We start from the raw sequence: 25773 nt of genomic DNA on the forward strand, positions 1-25773 counted from the left end.
TAAAGTGGGCTGAAGAATGTGTGCTATTTTTAGTTTGAATTATAAAAACTAATAAGGAAAACCAAATTAAACTGGCTTTAAAAGGAAAATTTTCAGCCTCGTACAAGTCCACAGCAGAAACTCAAAGAGGCAGCTTAGTTTTGTATTCCATGAAGGGGAGAACAGGTACAAAGGAGAAAATTGTGAGCACATTTACATAAGTGTGTGTGTGTGTGTGTGTGTGTGTGTGTGTGTGCATGTGTGCATATATCTATATCTATATATATATCTATATCTATATATCTATCTAATCTCTACCTACTATCTGTATATATAGCTGTATCACGTATATCTATATCCTGTTAATGCTAGCAAAAGGAAATTGTTGATTTTCTGCCCTGAAGTAATGAAAACTTTCCCTACCTTTTTTTTTTTTTTTTAATATAAACCCTGTGTTATCATTTTGCAAGACACATGAGTTAGGAGTTCTATGTTGGGAATTTCCAGGCTCATGTGGTAGTCTTCTTGTCTTGCAGAAGGAATAAACTTGTCATACAGAAGGGAAAGGGATTATGCTGTTGCTGGTCTGGGGATTTCCAGTGTTCCTTACCTCACATTGAGTTGGAAACAAATTTTTGTTTTAAAGTTGTGAATAAACAGATTTGAACTCAGCTTTCTATGAAATTTTACCACATTGTATCATATGTTATTTCTAAGGTCAAGGCCCTTTTCTCTCATAACAATTGAAACAAGGGAGTGATTACAGACACAGGGAATATTTGAATCAGATCATGCACATTAATTTTAAAGTACTGTTGTCAGTTAAATGATGCCATAAACATGTATGTAGCACTTAGGTGCAAGCAGAAGTTTCAGTCACAGGGTTCATAATTTATGGCAGTGAAACCTAGCTTTTCTTGAAAGATGATTCAAAAAGGTGATCGAGATCTGAAATTCAAAATCACTTATTGCACTTATTAGGTGGCAGTCATTAATTATGCTGGCAAAGTGGTATATTTGCTTACATTTTGCTGTGATACCACCTTTGGTTTAAAAATATATGGTTGTTTTTGTCTGTGTACAGTGAAAACAGAATCATCATGTTAAAATAAAAGATCTGAAAGCGCCAGTGTTTGTAGTAATGAAATAAAGACATTTCAGAGGAAACAGATCTAAGTTAAGCTGGTAAGAAATTAGAAATTCAAATTTAGCTTCTACACTTAGCTTTCTTGTTTATGATCTTTACATGCACACACACCGTTTAGATACTTTAAAACAAAATAATAGTATTCAATTAAAATTATTCTTTATGTAATGACATGGACAGAGGAATCTGCTTTCTTTGTCTAGGGCAATACAAGTGGCTGAATGAGGGAAATCACAACCAAATACTTTTCTTTTTATGAAGAATTACAGGAAACATTTTTAAGTCAAGGATTTTGAGACTTTAAAAATTTGTTTAATATTTATTTTTGAGAAGTTAATTCTAAATGCTACCAGCCTTCTTGCCCTGAAGAATAGTTCTTGTTGTCTTGAAGGAATATGATCAGTGGAGAAGGAGGCCAGAGCCTAAGGGATTTTAAGTAAATAAATAAATGAACCTCCCTCCACAAATCTACAAGTGGTGCTGTGCATCAGAGCACAAGTTGTTAAATAATGTGTGTGAGATTTCTTTTTTCTCTTCTCCTCTCCTGCAGCTTTTTGCTGGAGGCGCTGAGTGGCAGAGCATTTGAACAGCATAATCTATGTTCTGCTGACCTGAGCTTGTCATTGCTAATTGTGTGGCTTTAATTGCAAAAAACACATTTGCGTTATTGAAAAGGGTTTAACTTAAATCCTTCCTTTTCAGGACTAGTGTCAAAACGTAAAAAAAAAAAAAAAAAAAGCAAGCCAGCAAGCGAATGAGGGTAACATCAGCTATGGGCGTTGAATGAGCAGTGGGATGGTGGGATTCAGATTACTCTCCTTGGCTGTCTGTCAGAAACCAGCTCACCCACTACAGCTGCTGAAGGCATGATGAGCAGGGAACTGTAGCCCCTTGATAAATACAGCTCTTTTTGTTGCACTGCTTGGGAAAAGTCTGATTTCTTCAGCATGCTGGAGAAATGGGAATTTAAGTCGCTCCTATTCTGTCTGTTTGCCACTGGGTTTGGCAGCTCAAATTTGCACGGCGTGTGAAAACAGCACAGCTGAAAAACGGGAGGACGCGAGGTGGTTGTCCATCCTTCCCCTCAGGTGTTGCTGCTGCTAGCAATAAAGCTGTCAGCTTATAGCAACTCTGAGACTGTGTGCCCCAAGCTGTGAGCTGTGCAGCACAGTGTTGGTGCAGCACAGTCCCTGTGCTCACAGAGGCACTCTCAGAGCGGTCAGTAGCACAGGGAACTCAGCTGTCATCCCCTCCTTCAGGTGTAACTTTACAAATGGTGGAAAAGCACCTAGAGAGGGTCACCTCATCTTTGTCTGACTGGCTGTGCTTGCAGACTCGTGGTTATTGCCTACGGTTCAGCTCCAGGGCATCGTGCCCGGTCAGGTAAAGTATACAGCGTTTGTTAGTCCCTCTCCATGTTTCTGTAGCCAAATGAGAGGCCAGTGCTGATCGCTGGGTTCGTTTTCCCCACTTGATGTGTCGTTGTTTTTCACTTGAAGCACAGTGGTCTCTTCGGGCTGCTGTTGCTGAGAAATACTTTGGTCTGATGAAGCCTGAGAGAAGATTGCGTGAGCATTCTCTATCCAGCTGGTCTGATAAGCAGTTTTCAATTCATTTTTTGCCAAAAGATCCTGCATATGCAAGGAATTTATTTTCTTTTATCTGTAAGATGATCTGTAGATTTTAGTGACACAGTAGGGAAGTGCTGTTTGTCATTTAGAGAGAAGCGGAACTTGTGATGCTGCCAATTTCTTTATGTTTTTAGTTACTTTCTACTTTATTTTCCTTCATGTGATCAGAAGACTGTAATTAGTTGTCACTCAGTTATTCCTGGAAGCACAATGAAGGCACTCAGAAGCAGAAAGCAACATAAACAATGAAACAGAAATCTGGCTGACTAGAAAGAAGGTTAATATTATTTAGGGAAAGAAGATTTAAATTTAGATTACATTCCTCATGATAACACAGTCCCATTAATACAGGAAATATATCCCTTACTGGGAAATTAGGGTGTTTGTGTATTTGTTTTCTAAGTAGCTGTTAATGATTGGGTGCATTAGGATGAAATTTGATTTTGGGAGAAATACTTTTCAGTTCCTCATGGTGCCATGGGCCAGAGAAAACCACTGGACTTCAAGAGTCCAGGCAAGTAATTCACTCTGTTTTTGCTGACCCTGGTGGCAACACAAGACAGCCCTGGTAGAACACAGCAGGATTTTTATGCCAGAGTGTGAAGATGCCACTGCATATGGTTCTAATCTCACCACAGCTACCACAAAGACAGCACCATAAAAGCTATGAAAGCTGCACAAATTCCTGTATTTACTCAGAGGGCAGGACACAGGCAGGCACTTGAAAATACTTCTTTGTGTTGTTTGGCTTGGGTTTTGTGCATGTAGGATTCTGCACTGCTGGTGCAGGAGTGGGGAAAGATCTAGATCCTAATGGTTGCACAGGTGAAGAGCAATGTTGTTGTTCCTAAAGCAAACACACCCAAGGTGTTCCCACTGCTGATTCCAAATTTGGTAGTCTGAACTGTCCACAGCAACAAAGAAAGATCTTAGCTGTCCTCATTGCCTTGCAGCCTTTGCTGTATTTCCACCTATGAACATAGTTTTTGCTTTTTCAGTTTTCTGTCTGTCAGGAATGCAAAGGTGTTTTTCTTCTAGCTGTATGTTTCTGTTGGTTGTTTTACCTTTTTAGTAACATTAACCAGGACAGGTGTCCTTACTAAGTTTTGATCAATAAGCTAATGCCTAATACCTGGCAGCCTAAATCACTTTAATGATTCCCCCGAAACTTAAATATGTAAAAGGAAAGCAGCTCTGGGTAAACATCCCAGTGTTCATGAGTCTTTTAGGACTACAGCCAAAATAAGAGGATGATTAATTATGTTCACCAAAGTTTCTAAATTTCCTCTTTCCAGTAGATTAAGATTACTCCAGGTTTTGGAAGTTATCACCATTCAAGCCATTTCCTAAATGTACTTTTCTCATATAAAAATTCCTTATGGTTTCAGATAGGTGCTGGTGTAGTCATGGGCATTAATACTGCATGGGATTAATTGTTTCCTACCAAAATGTCAGCTGTTAAATGTAGATGCTAATTGTCTCAGCCATTTCATAACAGGGTAACTTGAAGGCTGCTTTTTCAGTTGTATAACTTACAAAAGACATTACTGTATTTCCACCTTTGAAAGGTAATTAAATAAAAAAAAAATTTGAACTGCATTCCTCTTTTAGTTCAGCTGCATGCATTTTATTTAATTTTCTCCTGTTACTCTTTAGAAGAAGAATTTTTAAAAAATCTTTATTCATGGTTTTCCATCTCACAAGCCTTGGGAAGTCTGTGCTATGGGAAAATATGTTTTGTTTGACCTCTGCTGCTGAAATGATCACTACTAAAAACCAAAACAAAAGAGCTTTCTAAAGTCTGTTTGTTGCTACTTCATTCATGCTTGTGAAACAAAAGGTGAAGTTTTAACCTTACCTGTTGCCATCAGGCACTTGTGTGTTGTTTAAAGTTGTATTTGCCATTCAGACCTCAAAATCTTAAAAACAAAACCAGTCTCTTTTTTAATCTTATACTGATTGGAATTTATAGCAGAGAAACAACATCCATATTAAAAGAGTAAAAATGTATTTGCTTAAGCTTCACATTCTATTTGGATAAATATGGTATCAATAATTTAGTAAGATATTAATTAAAGCCCTACTTTTCTCTTGTGTATGAACATTTTTTCTTTTGTTGTCTTTCCTTTCTCTTTCCCTCCTTTCCTTGCTCCTGTTCTTCAGAGCAGATACAAACTCCACTTGTCAGTTGAAGGGAATTTGCAAACTAGAGAAAATATGGTAACAAACCTTACATAGATTTTATGATTCTGTGTATTTGACAGTTTTCCCTGGGGTTATCTTTTGGGGGAAGAAACCCTTGTGGGTAAACAGAAAATGAAAACTTTTTTAATGGTTGTATAATTTCCAGAATAAAAGTATGCAAATATTTCACCATTCATATTACATGGGAACACAAGTAATAATTGAGGTTACATTGAAAAAAAAACAACCTATAATAATAGGTTAATAATGTACTTTTTTGATGTATTTTTTTTATATTTGACTTGAAAAAAATTTACTATATATTTTATGCAATTGGGCAGTCTGAGATTTGTGTGAGTATGATGTAATTAAGAAAGAAATCCTATGATGATAAGTTAGAAATAGTCAATATTATTAGAGTTTCCTCCTAGGGGGAAATATGTTACCAATCCTTTGAGATGAATTCATACAATTTTAAAAGTATTCTTATTTTGGTGTACTTTGCTTTTTCAAGTAATATTTTTAGCTGTTGCTAAAAATGTTGATTGATACAGATTGGGCTGAGTTAGCAGAAGAATAGCCCCAGAAGTGCTCTGCCTGCGTATCACTTCCCCAGCACCCTGGGATGGCAGAGGCAGTTGGGGCAGCATGTTTTGGATAAGTGGGAGTGCAATGACCAGTGCTGATTGCTGTCAGGGGGACATCAGTGACCTTTAGTCAGAGGTCAGAAGATGTGGGATGTGCTATGTTCAGATTCATTCCTTAAAGGAGTGTGGCAAAAAAAGTTTAATAATGATTTGTCAAGTACTCTTAATTGCTGCTAATTATATTTTCAGTTCTGTAGCTCTGGTTTCAAAGTTAATTTGGAAAGAAGAGAAAACTTGCACTAATTATTCTACATGGTAATGGACAATGCCAAGGAATTGCAGTTGTTGCTCATCCAGTTCTTCTTTATTTGTTTTCTTGTTGGATGCTGGCTGCCAGATTGCCAACAAGTCAGAGAGAAAAAAAGCTGGGGAGAGAATGATACCAGTATGGACTAAGTTTAAACAACAAACAAACAAAATTCCCAGTATCTTCATAAATAGTGAATGCAGACTTAATTCACTGCTCAGTGATTTTGCATGAGCATAAACAAGATGCATATTTGCAATTATTTTGCAGAAGGCTACAAGAGAGGATAACTCTCTTTCACATGGCACTATTTTGCATTGCCCTTTTTCACTTAAAAGGCTCAACACGGTCTTAAGCTGCAATATAGTGGAAATTGTGAGTGATGTTTTTTGGTGTCTTCCCAAAGATGAGGAAGGAGATAGCAATAAAATACAGCTCTCACTTCACTTTTAACCAAATCTAAGCTCATATTTGCTTAGGGCTCTCATTTTTTTTTTTCCACTTCAGCTCCAAGAGCCTTAAAAATGTTACGCATCAGAGCACCTGTGTTCTAAATATAATGGTCTTAAAAATGTAATTGAGGGATTTTCACTTTTGTAGGCAAATCAGCGGGGTTGATATTGATCCGTCTTTTTAGGGAGCCACAGTGCAGCAGAAGGTGATACTGTAGAGGGCCCCGTAAACCCTCGGAGCCTTCTGTCTAATTTGGCAGAAAAACACAGAATGTCGGACAACAAAAGAACGATCCGATTCCGTAAGAAATCTTCACCCTCCCACCTCCTTTTCACAAGACAAAAAAAAAAAAAAAAGAGAAAAAAAAAAAAAAGAGAGACTTAATTTTTTCAGCTGCACACAATGATTTGGTGCTCACTCTTGCATTGAAACAGTTGCTGTCAAAACAGGCAGGAAACAGTTTTCTTTTAATTGCTGAAATCATTCGGAAGTGCTTCACGCGCGGCTTCTATACAGCAGATGCTGTGCATTAATTGGCCTGTGTAGGGCTGACCCAGGGTTCCTTGCAGCGGGCCCAATTTTAGGCAGAGGGTTTAAATAGCTTATTTCTTATTTTGTATAACCTGGCGTACATTATGAGTGCGCCTGCACGTGGGGTATTTCATGGTCTGCAGTTTCTAATGTCATGTGGGTTTCAAAACCTGTGCTTCTCTGGTAATGTACTAGCAGCAGGTAAGCTCTAAATACCATCCATCAGGAGCTAATTTTTTATCCAGATACTCCAATGACTGATGAACCTGTCTTTTGTATGAATGTTCAGCACAGGAGAAAGCCATATGCCCCTGGCACTGGTTCCTATGCATTCTTTACAGTTTGTAGGGAGGAGATTAAGGAAAAAACAAACCCTTACATTTACGTGTCTTTCATTTATTTAGCAGTTAGCACTTTCTAAAATAGGCCTATTTTTATTTTTAACAGTGAAAGGAGATTTAGGTCTTTTAAAGCAATTTGACTACCACTACTCATTTTCTTTATCAGGAATATTACTGCACACCCTTAATAGGGAACCTTGTTTTGCTACTCCCCGTCTGTTCAAAACAGACCTTAGCCCATTAGAAGGTCCTCCCTTGTGTGGGAAGACCACAGCTGTTACTGTAAATCTCATCCAGTAACTGTATCACCCCCATTTTGTGGCTCTGAAGGATGAAATTGAGAAATGGAATACTGTGCAGTCATCCTTTACATCTCCAATTTTAGGCCTTTGCACATCATTTTCATGCTTTTATTCCAAATCAAACAACATTAGTGAGCAACACCACTCTGTGCTAAATGCCTGGTGTCTAAGCAGCGCCTACGATCTTTGTTTTTGGAGGATTTAGGATTGGGAGGCAAGTTGGGGTTTTGTTGGCAGTGGGTTTTTTTAGTTTTATTTTTTCAGTCACTCTTTTCTCTCCCTTTTCCCCCACCAAATCCTTCCCAGTCCCCAGAGTTTGTCAGAAGTGGAAATCCAGATGGTAGTGAGGTGCCTAAGATGGAGGATGCTCTGTTATGCCTCCACAGAGGAAGTGGGAGCTCAGCATGGCTTACAAACACAACTTTAAAAAGGCTTCTGTTTCTTTAAATCCTTCTGAATAAAGTGGATCTAACTTCTTGTGAAGGATATTGGAGGCTTTAATCAGAAATAAGAAGTGGTTTAAATCATTAGCACAACAAAGCAAACTATAAGCTTGAAGATAAAAGTCTCAGGGGAAAGAGTCCTCTGAAAATAAATGGGACTTGATAGATTTCCATATCATTTATAACTTCCCTTAATTACACTTGGAAGACTTGCCAGTAAAACTGGAAAATTGGCAGCCTATATCCATTATAGTAATTTTGCCGACCATGGCAAGCAGCTGGCTTTACTGGATTTTATTTCCCATCACTCACAATTAATCATCAGCTGGAGATGTCTGAAACTCCTCAAAACGTAGCAATACTGTGTGACATTCAGGCCTCCTTAAAATGCTGAAATCTGCTGAGTAAATGGGCCGAGTTCCCCTTGCAGCGAACTCATTTTGGTGCGAGGCAGGCTGCCGGCTAATGAGTGCCACTTCGATAATCGGATGCGAATGTGAACCCTGACCTCATGTCAAAGGAGAGGACGCAGCAAGCTGGATAAAAGATCGGTGATTCAGATCTGCAAACTTTACACCAATTAGACAGAGAGCGGGGAAATACATCAGCGCCCATTGGGTTTATCAGAAAGACTTGTGGGGCTTGTGACCATTTTGTAAGCCTAACATGGGAGACGTCCTGTCACAATCATTAAGTCTTTATCCGATGACGCACAGAAGTCTGCAGAAAGTGTACCATATTCACAAGGATCCTGTGGTAGCAATGCCCTCGGGTGTGCGCCGTCTTTTCGTGCTTCTGAGCTTTTAAGAGCCCTCTCTCTGAGTGTGGATGGTCTTTGTGGTCCTGGTGCATGTGCAATGAGAGCAGGTCGGCGTTGCTGCTTCTCACATCCTGCTTCCACTCTGTGGCGTGAGTTGCTTGGTTGGGAAATGACCGGAGACAGTTCCCTGTCCTGTGTGTAACCTTTTGGCCAGTGGAGAGAACAGCCACCGTGCAATCAGTCCCTGAGTTACTCAAACAGCACCATTGACTATTCCCAAATTCACATTACAATTGTTAGCAGCGTAGTACCCTCCTCTTCAATGATCTTTTTTATTTTTTTTTTCTTCTTTCTCTTTCCTGTTTCATTTTCCTTTTCACTCTGTGAAGAACAAAACCGAACAGCTACTTTGAACTGCACCATGCAGAAATAAAGTGCTAAAATACAGACTGCAGGTCTAGCAGTCATTTATTTTGATATACCAAGCAATGTAAAGGTCGATTTGTGTGCAGTTTATCTCTGTGAAAAAGATACCTGAGGTTAATTTCTTTTAAGAAAAGGAGCCCTTTTACTTGACTTGGTTCACATAAATGAGATTTTTTGTTTGATTTTAGCTGCCTGTTTTGACAGATTTGGGTCATCACTGAGACGTCTCTAAATGGAAATGTAAAGATGGTGGTTTTCACTGGTTTACCATCCACTGAAAGAGATAAATTATACGATGAAAATACAGCATTAAAAATGGTCCAGATAAATCCTTAAATAAGTTAGACAGCAAGAACTTGTACACATCTCTGTGGTTTTCATTTGCAGGCTAAATAACAGGCAAAAGGATATGTGCAATTATAGAATGAAAGAAATTGGACAATGCCCAAAAGACTGAAAAAGAGGAAAGAGAGATACAAGTGCCTAATTTTAGGATTTGTCGCTTTTCAACACAATGAGCGGAGCTGTAAAGGTTTAACATAAGAACAGTAATTAAACTTCTGTGCTTAAGTGACACTTTGCACCAAGATAATTTTCAACAAATTGCACATCATCAGAAGTCCTGACACGGCATTGTCACTCGTGGTACCTGCTGAAAGTGCCTCCTTACTTCCCAATTAGTAAGACTAGATGTCAACTGGATACTTCTACTATAAATTTTGTGGGTTGAGTGGGATATTTCCTTCCCAGACACTGTGTCCTATGTCATGAACCCAGCAGGCATTATAGAAACCACAAAAACTTTATTTTTGAGAAAGAGGGGAAACTGAGAAGAAATTCAGATTAAGGGATATTTCCATCCCACAATCACTAACACCTCCTGCCGTTTTAGCAGCATACTTAGATCTACTGAGACAGCTCTGTACTTTTCCCATAGATGTGTTTCCAGAACTCTGTTTAGATAATTGCTGACTGGTTCATTTGCACAGCATCCTCCTGATGAAGCCATGTTACAGGTAAATGTAACTGCAGAAGGAGAGAGTTTCTTGTGGCCTTGTAATTAGGCTGCTGAATTCAGAACTGTCGTCCTTAGCATCTCAATCTTTAGCAACCTCTAGAGGCCTGTGTTCTTGGCTCTCTGATAGCAGAGCTTAACCAGAGGGTGGCAAAGTCGTTTCTGAAATGCATATTTTAATAATAGCATTATTTAAAAAACCTTCTTCCAACAAACTTTCTTGCCTGGTTTTATTTCCCCTCTCTTTGAATCCAAAGTAGTTATTAATTGCTTCCTCATAACCTCAGAAATGTTTGGAAAGTTCAGAGCAGATGGAAGAAAAGTAATGAGGTAGGGAAAAGGAGAGAAGAAGAAAGGAAAGGAAGAGTGAGCTGCTGGGACAAGGCTATGGGCAGAGCAGCAGGTGTGGAAGAAAGGAGACAAAAGACAGGGAAAGGGAATAGAGGGGAAATAACTGGGGACAAAGAGCAAGTCTTTGATACTATTCACCGAACTGGACACCTGCTAATGACTTAACTGCTTGCCTGAAGCTCAGGATGGAATTTCTGCAGGGTTAAGTGTTGGGTTTTGGTTGTTCTCAGTGCACCGTATTCCCATAGCAAATGCTTTCCATATTTACCCTCCAAAATCTCTCATACTGTTGTTGCCAATCTGTTGGAGAAGGGATGTGTAAGCACCTTTTAATGTAATGGTTTTTGTTTTGTTTTGCTCAGAATCCATAGGCAGATATCAGTGCTTTTCGGTCAGTTAGTGAAAAAATAGCTTTGCTTAAATTTTTGGAATGTTCTTCATGCAATGTATGTTTTGATCTCTGACTTCACATCTGCCTTTTAGTATATTCCTCCAAAGCAGTACACACTTGTCCTTAAATATGTAGTATTCATTTTACTTATAATTAGAGAAATATATCTGTGTGTATATATGTGTGTATATATGTGTATATAAACAAACATTTTGTTGGCACTGGCACATATAACAGTGCATAAACCAGATTTCTGCAGGTTTCAGATTATCCTGTTTAATGAAACTTGGACATCAGAGCAAAAGCATCCCAAACTTGTTGGGATAATGAGGGAATAGCAGACTCCATGTACAAAAGAGCCCAGTGAAAAGATTTGCAGTGGGCTCTCAGAGCCAGGCATCCCATAGGAGTGTACACGTCCTAAATCCTGGCATGTAGGTCCTGGCACCCTCCCTCTCTGGGATACATCATCTTTGTGGAATGACCAGTTGATCACTGGGTTACACTGGGTAAATTCTAAATCCTGTTTTGCCTCTTGTATTTAAGCAGCCTCCACAACCACTGTCAAGCCTTGAGTGGCAGTGTCCTCTGTGCAAGGTGGTCCAAGACACTGGAGGGAGGATCTGACTGGGAGGCACAGGGAGCCCAGCAGAGCAGTCCAGTGGGCTCCTGGTGACCTTGAGCTTGCACATGCCTGTTAGCAGGACACAGACAAACAGAAAGAGGAAACCTCAGTGTTTCCTTTTAAGAGCTCTGAGCTGTGGTGAAAGTGATGTATTTATCTCTGCAGTGCCTCCCCTGTGGATGAGAGCTGGTGGTTCCTCACTGATGTTCTGCTTTCTGTCAGGCCAAAGACATCAGCCACCATCAGAGGCTGCCACGTGCAGAGGTGTGACGTTCTCCTCAGCATCAGCCCTCTGGGTATTGCTGGACCTTCCAGCCCAAGCTCCCTCAGACACCTGCCAAGGAACTTTAGGCTTCCAAATCAGTATCTGTGGGCCCTGTGTCAGGGAAGCAAAGCAGAAGTTCCCTGGCCAAAAATGCACAAATTAAATTTTGCTCTGCATTTAATTGATGTTGAACTGTGGTGGTGTGAACTGTGGAATATGAACTATGGAAGTTGGAGATGAATGGATGGGATGTGAGAGAAGCCTTTTGGGTTTGCTTGATAGTTTTAAGCAGGTGATTTTTTTTTCCCTGTATTACTGCCAGTTCTGTGATTGTCATTTATGTTGTGACTGTGTAACTGGCTGACTTTACTTGGGTCATGAAAGTCTTTATAGCATTTAATGAAATAATCCTTTTATTTTCCATAAGAATCATCACACTTGGAACATTTCAAATCCTCTATCCTCATTTTGTACTGCTTGAATTTCACCAGGTTTCGGAAGGTCAAGAGATTTGTGTAATTGAAGCAATGAAAATGCAGAACAGTATGATTGCAGCTAAAACAGGCAAGGTAAGCCACCTTAGGTCATTTAAAACCATATGCAACTTGTCAAACAGGATAGAATTCTAAAAGGAAAAAAGGAGGATTCTGGTTGTTAAGGAATTAAGTCTGATTGTTGTAAGTCTTTCAAAGTGAGGTGTCTTTAATTTTGTAACACTTGCATCTGCTGTGAATGCTGTTAAGTAGTTCCGAGCCTTAGATAGCACAGCAGGAAATAGTTTTACTGGCTTAGGAAATTCATATAACTCTCTTTCTCCTAAATGATTTGTTTTCTGTGATGTTGCAATGCCAAGTTGAATAGAAAGGTGTTGCAGACCATTTCTCCAAATTTCATCTTTCCAGAGAGCAACTGAAGAAGAGAGAGCTCTTTGCCAGTTAATTGTTTAATGGCAAAAAAATTAGACATTTAAAAAAACCCACCCAGAACAAGGCATAGAAAATGCTTTTGCAGGAAGGAGAAAACAGCAATTTTTTATTATTGTGACTATTAAATATCAAGCCTAGATCTGCACATTTGTTAAGCTTTGCAAAGCTGGGCATTAGGCTATCCTGCTTCAATCAGTGTTGCAGCCCTGGAGCTGGGACTTTGCAGCCAGTGTAGGATGTGCCAAAACCAGCACTCTGGGCAGGGAACTGGTTAAGCTTATGTGACAAGGGCATGCCCTAAACCCCAGTTGGTCTGAGAACTGTCAGACCTCAAGTTGGGACTTCAGAGCATCCCTGTGCCAGATTACAATTCACAGCCTGAAACCATCACCTAGACGTTGGCCCCAGATCCATCCTTTCCAGTGGGAGAGCGTAGTGTGGATCTGGATTATACATCCTCCTCTATTGCGTATTTCCTGACCTGCCCTAGCCCATCTCTGCCTGGGGTCAAGCTCCTCTGCTCTCTCTGAGCACAAACCCAGGGCAGGAGCCTTCAGCCTGCATGGAGGCAGCAGGGAGCCTGACCCTGTGGGCAGGGACTGGGTTTACCACTGGCAAGGTTCGCTGAGATCTCAGGATGGCTCTCAATGCCAAGGACTGTTTGTGTGTTTACAAGAAAGGCTTTTTTTGGCACAGCTCTAAAATTGTCACCGAGGCTGGGTCCCAGGACTTGCCTCTTCCAGTGCATCCAGTGCAAAATTGGGTCTCAAGAGAAAACAATACTGAGAGGAGAATGTTCCTTTTCCTTTTGCTCTAACATTGCCACTTTATTGTTTTATTTCATGCATTAATTTCTATATAATTTATTTTCTCACTTGATTAATATTTTCAAGCATTTAGTTTTTCATCTGCCATTATTTAACCCCCTATTGCTCTTCTATGCATCCACTGGTTTTAACTAGTATTTTTAATTAAAATGCCATTTCCTCTCCCACCCCATGCCATTTCTTTTTCACTTTAACCTTCCCTTTCCCACCAAGGTGTTCTGCAATCCATGGACCTGTTCCTTACCATCCTGTTTATACTTCTCCTAATGATAAATATTTCCCACTCACTCAGTACAGATACCACATAAAACCTGCGTTTGGTTTATTAATCCTCCAAGGTAGGATGGGAAAGGTGTACGGGCCATTCAGGGGGCCTCACATTCACCTTACAATGTCCCCTTGGTGTGCCCATTTTAATAGCAAGCGTGTTATTTGACCTTTAGAATGCTAAGAATTTGAATAAGCACAGAAGTTTTGGGCTGTGTAGAAATGAAGCTGCTAAACAGAATTCATCCTGTTCTGCAGTGCAAAGTCATGGCTCTGAGTGCTAAAATAACTTGGCCTCTCCACAGGAATGGGATGTTTGGCACAGGCTGTTAGTCCATGTTTTGATGCTTTGAAACTGTGTTTTGAAACTCAGTTCGTTTGTCTTCAGCTGGAAGACGTTCCCATTTTCATTCCTGACTTGAATTCCTTTTCTGTATCAAGCCCCATCTTCCTGTTTGTAATTGTGAGAAAAGTGGCTTGTTTTTATCTGCTTTGAGTTTACTCCGGCTGCAGGTGGTTTAAAAATGAGAGAGTGCTGGAGAGGAACTGGCGAGCCTCCTGTTTTCTACGGGGTCAGCTGTGCCTGGCTCAGCACAAGGCCCCGCTGCACGGCAGAAATGGCTGGGGAGTTTGAAACACTGGTTAGCTGCGATGTTTGCTGGACCTTGGCTTTGTAGAAAAAGAAAAGCAAGGGGTAGAATGTTTTTCACACTGCTTGCATCTCCTAGAAGATTGAGGCTCAGCAACTGTCCAGCTACTGATTTAGAAATAAAGCCCTTGTTTGTACATATCACGCTGTCTTTGCCCGTGCTCAGCGTCATTTCTGGAGCAGTGCTGTGAGTGTGCCTGTGCTACGGAGGCAGAGATCCGCTTACAGCTCAGGTGGCTTTAGACTGTCAGACATGGATGTGAGCAATAGTGTGTCCATCATAGCCTGGAACTTGGGGTATGCTGTGCATTTCCTTCAGGAGCCCAGGGTTGTGTTTGGATAATTAAAATGAGCTACCTGCTGAATAAGGATTTGGACATACCAGTGAGTGCTCTGAATTAATACTGGAAGCAAACTCTATACAACTTTTCTATTTTCTATTGCTTCATGTGCTGAAATGGAATTCAAACATCTTGCTGCCTTTTATAGAGGAAATGAGAGACTAGTGTAACATTCAAAATTTAAAATTCAGGAATCTGCATGGGAGTATGTCATTCATCTACAGATAGAGTTGCACTTATTTGACAGTGGTAGACCTTTTCAGTTATGTTAAAGGATCCCAATTCAGATTTGAATCATCCATCCCAGCTCTCTGGAGATTGACAGAAACCCACTTCAGCTGCAGTTCCAAGATTCTGCTATATTTGATAAGTGTAATTTAAGAAATTGTGGAATATTTCATTACAGTGTCCCAACATGAGTGCTGAAGAATCAGCCCATCCTCTATTTAAGACAAATAAAGAGCAGTGCAACCAGGTGAAAAAAGGTGCTTTTTAATTTCTAGAAGTGGCATCTCTATCTGACGTTCAGGTCTTCAATTGCAACCAAACCAGCAAATGGTAGGTGCCTGAGTACCCTGATGGGGTTGGACACCATTTGTCAAGCACTGGTACTCAAAACTCAGCTGAGCTCTGAGCACACGAAGTCAAGTGCTCAGCCTCTCAAAGCCCTTGCAGCACAGGTGGATCTGTGTCCCTGGGGTGTCCTCAGGCTGCACAGTGGCCATCACCCCCTGCATGCAGACACAGTGCTCTGTGCAATACAAGCCACGTCAGCCAAGCCATTTATTTCACCAGGATATCAAAGAAGGGTTTAAATTCTGCTGTTTCTGTACCCTAGGTGAAAGCTGTGCACTGCAAAGCTGGTGACACTGTTGGAGAAGAAGATCTGCTGGTGGAACTGGAATGAAAGGTTGCCTCCACACTGTTGAATTAGCTAAGTCTTTATTATTTGTATCTGTAAAGTAACATTAAGACAATTCAACACAGAAAATGGACGGTACTACGCACAAGATTTTATACAGGCATATTTACTGTATCAGTGGTTAAGACAGCAAACACAGATGTTAAATCTTGGCAACAGATCCCAGATTTTTTACTTCCAGAAATACTTGTACATAGCCTTTGTAATGCTTTGATTTTTCAGGATCAAATAAAATCAATAAAATACCATTTCTGCTTTGAAACAGGAAAAGTCTCTTTTTTAAAATAAAGAAAACACAACAAAAGCCAAAATCTGATTTGTCTTCTCCACAGCAATGTCCCTGGTTTGAGGCCCCAGCCAGGCTGCACAGAATGGTTGGCAAGAATGAAAAATTAACCACTGAGCGAACTGAGCAGTTCTCCTTTACTCTCTATAAGTGCTGCACAAGTACCACCAATAGCTTAAATTCTGATCAGATTTATTTTGAATTAAGATATATATTTATTGAATTATTATTTATTAAATAATAAATTATTATATAATTACTTATTCTATATTTTAAATACTTATATTTTTAATGCTTTGTATAGATTAGATTTAAATTACAGGTTAGAGGTTTTATTTTGCTAGTTCAAAAAAAATACATTTGTCATGTATTTTCATGTGAAGTTGTAAGGGAATTGTCTTCTTTTATTCAAATTCCATACTCAGTTTCCCTTATCTTCTTGACACTGATTACTGGATGCCTTTACAGAAGGAACTGGCACTGTTCTCAGAGCTCTTTAGCTGCTGCCCCAAGGTACTGCTAAGTGCATGTGTTGTCCCTCAGACCAGGCCTCCTCCTGAATGCTTACAGGAAAGGGAGAAAAAGGGACCTTGACCACTGCCCTGGAGTGGAGCAGGCCTGCTCTCATTTCTTGTCTAGGATGTGCAGAGTCCTGCTACTTCCCAGAAAGAAACCCTGTGGCCAAAGGTGCCTGGGCCCTTTACTAGAAGGTGAAGGATGAAAACAGTCGGTGACAGGGCTCTTTGACTCATGTTCAACCAGAAAAGCTTGAGTCTGCTTGAAACTTCTAACTGAAGAGGCATTGTTCCTATTATTGAGACACTGCTAATTAACTACATCACATGGCCAAGGGGGAATATGTAGTCCAGGCATCTGCTTAGGGAATTAGTTTATAAAACTCATCAAGATTAGTAAGGAGAGTGTTTGGATAGTACCTGTCTTCCAGGAAAATTATTGCTTTTGCAGTTGGAGAAACTGAGGCGGAGACCCTGCAGATCTCCTTACAAGTTTCCTTACTGCCATCTTACCCCTTCCCAAAGGAGCACAGTCTCTGCAGGTTGCCCTAAACAGACAAATATTGTGAAGAGACACAAGTATTCTACTATCAAGTTACTTGTTTTGCTTATTGCAACAACATAGAAGCTTTTCTAAATGAGATGCAGCAGTGCCTACTACTGCTAAAGTTTAGGCTGATTCCCTACCCTGGATCTCCTCTGGCCATCACAGGGCTACTGGCAGTGAAACAAAAGTACAATATTGTTCTTAATTGTATCCTTGCTGCATTTGATAGTACTTTGGCTCACTGCATCACATGCAATGCCTGCTCCCAGTGCTTTGGCTACTGTACAATCTATCTGTAACAAACACTGCAGCTGAAGGAAAATATAAGGCACAGGAGTGTAACAACAGAAAGCCACGATTTTCCCAGATTGTACAGAAACCAGCACAGTTGGTTGGGTCAGGGGGACAACAGTCTTTACATATTTTCTCCCAATTTAAATGTTGCAATAATCATAATACAGGTCCTTTGGATATTTTTATAATGTATATAAATTTTTTTCCCCCATTAGGAAACTCAGTTTGCATATGGTTGCAAGTTCTGCATTAAAACGCTTGGCAAAAAGGCACCTTGACAGTTAAGTGCTCACAGCAGCTCCAGTGTAGGTTTGCTTTTCCTGGTCCCCAAGAGTCCCCACATCCTCCAAAACAGACACATGCACACAAGCACACAGTCACACACACCCCCAAATCCTACAGTCACACAGTGAATGGAAGCAGAACGCAAAGTGCTTAGAATGTAAAATTAAAAATACAACTTTAAAGGTAACTCTCTTACATTCTCTCAGTATTTCTTGACAGTGCCTTTTAAAACTAAACATGGTTTTAAAATACACCTTTCCAGTTCAGAAAAAAATCCATTGCAATGCAGAGTAAGAATAATCTTTACCTTTTCTTTAGCAATTTCCTATTTGTCTAGAAGCACCAAGTTATCTGATCAGCTTTCCCTGTTTACATGCTAAACCCATTACAACTCAATATTCAATAGGAATTGTGCTTTACCTTACAGACATTTAAATCAGTTTCAGATATTAGTGCAAGAGAATTTGTCAATTCAGGGAAAAAAATTAATCTGTTCCTCTGCCTTTCACTGACCTCCATTATTATGCACCAAGGCAAAGGGGGAAATTGAGGGAATAATTAGACCCCAGACCCGATGTGCACATATCGTTATTTTACACCTGGTGCAAACCCAGTTACCTGCAGCAGGCTGGGGGGGCCAGGAGGACACTGACTGCCTGGGAAGGAGTCTGCAGCTCTGGGCCTACAGGACTTCAACACTAGTGCCAAGGCTCCTGGGTTGGGAAGGTTACAAGAGCTCCTGCATTTTAATAACAAGGTATTACAGCTTTCCTGGAAAGGTTACCGAGCAACACCTGCTTAGCACTATGTCTTCCGGCCAGGCCGCGTCACCTCCCGTTTCTATTCCCGGCTTTCCCGCAGGACGTAGGAGAGGCCGTGCTTCCCCGAGGAGTCGTAACTGTCATAGTAGGGGAGCCCGACCCACTCGGGCGGGTACGTGGCCGTGCTGTACACGAAGCACTCCAGGACGCCGTCGGCCGCTGCCCGCGCCTCTCCCGCGCCGCCCTTCCCTTCCCACTCCACCACCTGGATTCTCATCAGGGTGCGCTGGTACATGTCTGGGCAGCCTTCGAACTCATCCAGGAACTGCAGCATCTGCTCATCCACAGAGTAAATCTCCCCAGCAATGTGGTGGCCTGTCCCTGGGATGTTCAGCATGTAAGGAATATTGTATTTCCCTGCAATCACCAGCGGGTACTTCTCCACCGTGCGGCCCCTTCCTTGGAATTTCGCTAGGCCTTTGGCCGTGTTGATCATGTGCTTGTAGTTGGGCTGGCCCTTCTTGAGCGTGCCGTAGACGAAGACACGGGCCATCGTATTTGCAAAAGCAGCTGAAAGACAAAGAGGTACGTTACCCACGGGGCCAGTGCCCTGCCAAGGCACCTCCTACACAAAAGGCTGTTCAGGCACGTGCAAAAGAGGTCTCTTAGTCCTATACCACATTTAAGTATCACACTCAATTCAAGTATCTTGAAAATTCTCAGACAGCAACTGCATCAGTGAAAAACAGACCAGGACAAAGTCAGTCTTTTGCAGTTCTTTGCTGCCACCAAATTATATTCTCTAAGGAATCCTAAACATCAGCCAACACATCCCTGTCTCCCTGGAAAAGCTCTAAATCTTTCTTTATTTCTATTTCTCTCACCATTATGGGAGCTGTGCTGCAGCAAGTGTGTCCTGTCATGCTCAGTGACTCCCCAAAAGCAAGCGTAACCTGGTGTGGAGTCATCTCGTGGATTTGCAATAATGCCAGTGCCGAGGTCCCGCCAGCTGAGTGACAGACCAGTGCTGAACAGCAAGCTGAGAAACTGGAAGCCAGGGCTGCTGGCAGAGAGGCCAGGTAAGGCTGTGTTCTTCCTTTCTTCCTTAGACAGACATCCCAAAGTATTGGATCACCTCAAGTAACTGGTCTGCACATGTGTGAGCCCCCTCTTGAAATAGACCCTGAAAAACTGCTTGGTTTATCTGTGAGCGTGAAACACTCAAAATTGGCTTAAATGGGATAAAAGACTGGCACTACTGAAACGTAACAGGGGGGAAAGGTACCTTCATAGTTCCTGCATTATTTTTTCCCACTGTGCCCTGCTTGTACTCCATTGATTTCTGTAGAGTAGAAGTAGTTCTTGCACAGTGATGTTTTCCCACATTTTACCTGTGGTCACTGACTGGGCAGAGCCTGCCTCATCCACAGTCATCTAGCTGGGCCAGACACCCAACATCAGAGGAGCCTGTGCAGATCCTCTTAGAAAGAGGTGTCATTAAATAATGTATTTCAAGTTTGAGAAATATTTAAAAACAGTCTGGAAGTAGAAATTTAATCTATTTCTGCAATTTACCCTTATTTTAGTAAACTGTTAGGTTCGGTCAGTTATCCAAAAGGGCATGTTGCTGGCTGAGAACAGTGTCATTTAAAATCCTCAGTAGCCAAGCAATTTCCCCTTTGGTGAAGCAAACAGTTTTTCTCGGTATCAAAATACAGCTTTCCAAGCAAAAACAGTGTGCGCCTTCATTTACTGGCAAACTGCTTTCACTTAGGGGAATAAGAACACACTGATTTTTCCCCCTGTATTTTATCAGATATACTTCAGAGTAATTTATCCTTCATGACATAAACGAGGTTTTTTCTTGGATGCAGCTCATTCCCTCACAATAAAAAGAGCATTAATATTCAGTTGGCCCAAGTCTCTTTTACAAGAAAAATCATTACCTTTCAGATTGTGTTTTGAATAACAAACACAGATCCTTCAGGAAGAAACTTGTCCCAGTGGGGATTGAGAAAGGATCAGAGTTAAGCATTGAAACATGCAATTAATTCCCATTAGGGGATTAGGGCACTCGTGTTCACTTTGAATCAGAAAAATGAATTGTGAATTAAATTGTTCACAACCAAGAGGTTACTTGTCAGAGTTAATAAGTTAAAAAATAAAAAGGGAAACCTAAAACGCACATAAAAAGCTCTGTAGTGAGTGGTGCATCTGTAAGAAAAAGATACGCTACATTTCCATTAAACAAAAGCCCTGTCCCTACTGTACAGCTGGAGATAAGGTTCCAAAAAGTTCACAGAGAAGAGTGTCACCGTTTCCTGAAAGTGGTGAAAAAAACTTCCCTGTTTCTGATGGCACAGCAGCTGGCTGTTAGAAACATCACCCATTTAAAGAAAGGCACCCATCATCCCTGTGCAGGGTCCACAGAATTCAACAGCAACAAAGGACTTGCTAACCCAGGTGTGGGCAAGTGTTTCTGATCTAGCCTTTGAGCCGATTGATTCAGCAGGCAGTACAAATGGAGATGGAGTGGGAAGCTGAAGTTTCAGCCACAGCTCCCTGTGGCATTTCTGTGCCCCACAGTGGCCCTGTCGCTCATGCTGGATGGGCTGAGCATAATGACTTCTTCTATTAAAAAAAGATCAACAACAAAGCAAAACCTATCCCTCCAGCCAAAGAGGGATTGAAATAAACTTGGTAATAACATTTCTTGATCACTGCTCCATATAAATAAGACATACACAATTTTCTGCACAATAAATCTCTGTGCCCAGTGTTGCACTGCAGAAAGGCTGTAGATGTATTCGCATGACTTAAAGCACTCGCAAATCCTGGGCTTTCAAATGAGTTTTAGCCACCTTGTGGCAGGAGAGCACAGAGCAGATTTATATTTGAGGGTCATTTCACAGGCTTCCACTATGCAGCTGAAAAGAGTTATAGATGGCGCCCCCTTGTTGAATCACCAACAAGAAGTTGCCTTTTCTCACTTAATCCAGTTTGACACTTCTTACCTTCACTAAACCACCTGAGAGGAAAAGAAAACCCACCAAAAACCAAACAAAACCCGCCCAGACTTATTCTGAGTATTAGCTGCCGGGACAAAACAAACCCATTCAGAAAGTACTTTCATGAAATATTCATACCAGAATCATTAAAATTTAATGGCATGGGGAAACACGAGTGAAATTTGTACGTCATCTCTGCAAACTGTTTCTTTTATCTGTGAAAGATGACCTGCCAGATCGCTTGTGGGATCTGTAACTGGTTGCTTCATCAGACAAGATGTAAAGATCAGAAAATACAGGGATTATTTTAGCATCACACAGGTAGGTGTTGTTGGGTGAAAATGGTTCACAACTGGTGCCAGCCAGGAGCCTGGGTTGCCACTCAGCATTAGCACTGGTAGGATGGCAGCACTGTATCCACATCCAGCCTCACCCACCAATGGAGTACTGGGTCAGGGCTTTGGTTTTCCCTCTTGAAGCCCAACAGCTCCAGCAGGGCGAATGAAGGGTGGGCAGCGATGGGGCCAGTTGCTGTCTCACTCACCCTGCCCTCACAGATGAGGCTCCAACCAGGCTCTTTGCTTCCAGGTTGTGCCCAAAACAAGACTTTGCTTCCCAAGTGGCAGCAGCAGCTTTGGCAAAAAAAAACACTTTTTTTTTCTTTTTCTTTTTTTTTTTTTCCTTTTGGCACAATTCAGACAATTACAGGACCCTACCAGCTTCTTTTAAAAATAAAGCATGGCCCCAGAGCCATGCATTATACTGGCTCCAGGGCTGTTTGCAATCATGCTCTCAGTGGGTTTGGGAGAAAAAGTTTCAACACAATAAAACCTAACTCAGAAAGTATCCATTTCTCTCACTCCATACAGTAACATTATTTTCCCTTGAGAAAAATTCTCTGCATTGGCTCTGTGACCAGATATAGTTACACATTAATTCTTCAGAAGTTTCTTAAAAACTGTAGGAAACAGGTGAAAAAACAAAATGCCTTGAACTTTAAACTTGAGCCCAGTCTGTTTGAATGAAGGGAGTTTTAAGGTCACTCTTCACTCAATGCTAACTTTCAAGAAGGACTAACATGCCAGAGAGGACTCCTGGGACCGCATCCTGTTGATCCTTTGATGCTTTCATTTTGTTGCTTGCTATTTTCTTTATAGCACAGACAAGGGCTTCCTGCCTGGGCCGACCCCTTCCCAACCTTGCTGAATACCTCGGAAAAAGTTTATGGCAAGACACCTTTCTTACATTAACCACAGAGGCACCAGTGAAACGATGGGTCCTTTGAAATCAAGAGGTTATGGTCTCCTCGCAGCGGTCACCCGCTCCAAAACTGTGAGGTGCTGGTTTGTGAAAACAAACAAGAGTATTGAAGTAACCAGGGCCATGCTGGATGCTACCAGGCACTACCTGAAACTCCACTTAACCTTCTTTACAGATTCTTTTCATTTCTTCCTTGGATAATTCACATCCCCAAACCAACAAATACTTCTGTGCTTAAACTGGAGTATCTTATGAGTCTCTGCCTGGAGGCAGTGAGGATGCCCTTCCTTTGGACAGGCATTAATCACAGCACTGCTCACGTGCTTTGTACCCCTTTGTCATCACAGCAAACATTTTCCTTTTGTCTCTTTGAAAACATTCCAAATCACTTTCAACTGTACTGCATAGAGAAAATCTGTTAGATTCATTCTTATTCCTTACAGAAAGAGTTTAATTTCCAAAGTGACTTTTAGAAGGCCTCAAAGTGACAAACAGATAAAACCACCACATGCAAAAAGATGCTGGGGATGAAATGCAGAACACACGCTGGACACAACATTAGACTGATTAACAGGCTAAATTTCTAGTCAGTGCAGAGACAGGAGGGGATTGCCAGTGCATCAGAACAAGAAAAGGCAGATGAAAAGAACAGGTCAGTGGATGTGAACAAACTGAGTTGAGAGGAAGGAGGGGAAAGCTGTCACCTCAAGAGAAAATTATATTAGCAAGTATCGACTGTTTTGTCCTAACATTAAGACATGTTGTCTAAGTTGCACTAAAGTCTTGGGACCTCAATACAGAAACCTGTGGACTACAAAACTATTTAGAAAGAGCTCAGGGCAGAGCACTGAATCCAGAACTCTTTTACTTGGGCCAAGAATGAACCAGCAGGAGCTTAAATAGGAGCTGATAAGAAGGGGCATAATCACCTACAAAGATGGGTAAAGGTTTTAAGAAGAGACAGTTGATTCTCTGCATACATGAACACAAAGCCAGCCAAAATTTTTTGCACATTATTAAAAAACATTATTAAGAAACATTAACATGGGTAAGAACAGCTTTCTAATTGTAAGAACAGACAGGCATAAGAACAACCATAACAAATGACCCCAAAAAGCTTGAGGGCCCAGTGCCCTATGTCTTAGGGTGGTCAACAACAGATACCTCAGCATCACAGCACAAGAACAGGGCAAGGCAACATCGATGCATTTCCAGACTTGGGTCCAGATCCTCCCCAAGTCAAAGTGATGAGTGTTGTGCTTTGTAAAGGCCTTTTCTTCCTGTGAGCTCTCACACCTGTTTTTGTGTCAGCAGTGGCAGCAGAAGAAGCATGGAAGGCAGCCCCAGGCTGTGACTGCACCTGTGTGCATGAGGCCAGATTACTGTGGGGTCTTTCCCTGATGCCTGCTTGCTTCATCTTCCTGAGTCAGGGGGCTCTGTGCACCTCCTCAGTGCCACCAGATACTTTTCCAGTGCCTCCTCTCTTCATGGCTGACAAGTCCACATATATAACACAAACCAAGAACCAATCTTTTCTGATTCTCCTATGGTTTTCTGACATAGGGAAACTAGAACTGAAATATTTAAGAATACATAAACCATGAATTTATACAGGGAGATAAACCACATCTCCTCCTTTGTTCATACTCCATTCTCCCATGTCTTTTTGAATGTTACTGAGCAACACACTGATGTTTCAGAAGAACACAGCAATACCTCAAGCATCTTAGTCTTGAGTGCCAAGTGAGGCGTGTTTATTGAAAATCAATAAACAGTGTGAAAGCCTTGAAAACTGGAACTCTTGACAACTTGTTCAAACTGTCATGGATGCTACAGTTACTCCTGTCTTACAGAAAGGCAAGAGACTAGATGGCTTCTCAAAATCCCACTCAAGCATGGTGGGTCCTTACAATGCAGTTTTAACTACACTACAATTAACTAAAATTATATACACAAAAATATCTCAGCTTTGCACTTTTAGCATAGGTGCTTACACTGTTGTACCTACACAAAAGGAAGGGAAAGAAAACCAACACACTAGAATGGAGCATAAGCTTTAAATGCTAGACTGCTGTTACAGGAAAAAAGTAGAAAAACAACTTTTGATAGGCCAGTCCTGCTATGCCACGGTGAATTTGAAGTGGTTTCCATCATTGAGATGCAGAACAGAGCCCAGAGTTTCAAACCGCCGACATCCTGAAACTCAGGACAGAGCCTGCAGCTTGGATGGGTTCCCTGGGAGGTCAGCACATTAATTTACATGCCAATACCCGGAGCGGTCAGTTCGCTGTTTTGGACCGAGAAGATCATCCCGGCCTGTGGAACACGGCAAACACTTTGAGTACCTAAGCATGGGAATGTATTTTTCTACACTGAAAGGGTGAGAGAGAGAACGGGAAGAGAGGAAAGATGGGGTGTTGTATGGGATTATGAGGTGCTTTTCCACAAAGGAAATGAGGGAACAGCTGCACAATGATTCTCTGTGAGGAGGGGAGAGGTGCCCAGGTCATGGCACAGAACCATCCCTTGGGAGAGCGACTGAGCCTGAGACGTTTATAAAGCCCCACTGTCGAGCAAGAGCATCCTCCCGCTGGCATGGGCTGCAGGCAGGATGAGCTCTGCCCATGAGAGACCCAGTGGTGCTTCTTGGGCCTCACTGTGTGGCTGGCTGGGAGGGCCAGTAGCTGGACATCCTGAGAGAACAGAGGAGACCACTCCAGCCAGCAGCTCCATAGGCAGTAGCAGGATGTCTCCCTGGGATGAGCCAAGGTGCCTGAGCCCTGCAGCACCATGCAGAGAGGTCACTGCAACATGATGCTCCTGTAACCTTGCTAAAAACCAAATGAGAGCACAGATGTTCAGGGAACAAAATGTGCTCTGCTAAATGGGCCAAACAGAAAAATCCAGGTATATATCTATGAACAGTGAACATTATAATGTAGTATTTTTCCTCCAGAAATGGCTACGTACTCTAGTCAAGCATGGAGTAGCTACTAAAACACAAACCTTTGACCAATGTGGCAGAAATTTAAAATCAGAAAAACCTAACAGACTGTTTTTTTTTTCAATATGTGATTCCTGGGAAACTATGAGCTGCTTTAAAGGATCAAAGAAAGGTAACTCATATGCGTTTGCTGCAACCACATA

General features: G+C 41.4%; 2 protein-coding genes across 2 annotated transcripts in view; one reads left to right on the forward strand and one right to left on the reverse strand.

Annotated features, from left to right (window-relative positions):
* PCCA (propionyl-CoA carboxylase subunit alpha) overlaps positions 1 to 15689 on the forward strand; it is a 271152-nt gene extending 255463 nt beyond the window's left edge. The window contains exons 23-24 of the mRNA XM_062514894.1: positions 12230 to 12307; positions 15587 to 15689. Of these exons, the coding sequence (XP_062370878.1) occupies positions 12230 to 12307; positions 15587 to 15655 (147 nt within the window). The 3' untranslated portion in view covers positions 15656 to 15689. The remainder of the gene's footprint in view (positions 1 to 12229; positions 12308 to 15586) is intronic.
* A 2748-nt stretch (positions 15690 to 18437) lies between these two features.
* GGACT (gamma-glutamylamine cyclotransferase) lies at positions 18438 to 18920 on the reverse strand. The gene has a single exon (XM_062514896.1). It carries the CDS (start codon positions 18909 to 18911, stop codon positions 18438 to 18440), a length of 474 nt encoding a protein of 157 aa, XP_062370880.1. The 5' UTR covers positions 18912 to 18920.
* Between the last annotated feature and the right edge of the window lie 6853 nt (positions 18921 to 25773).

The sequence above is a fragment of the Cinclus cinclus genome, chromosome 2 (genome assembly GCF_963662255.1).
Source record: "Cinclus cinclus chromosome 2, bCinCin1.1, whole genome shotgun sequence".
NCBI classification, from domain to species: Eukaryota; Metazoa; Chordata; class Aves; order Passeriformes; family Cinclidae; genus Cinclus; species Cinclus cinclus.

Bases quoted from the DNA above. Each gene is read 5' to 3' on its own strand.
- GGACT (XM_062514896.1), bottom strand. From the start codon at position 18,911: ATGGCCCGTGTCTTCGTCTACGGCACGCTCAAGAAGGGCCAGCCCAAC.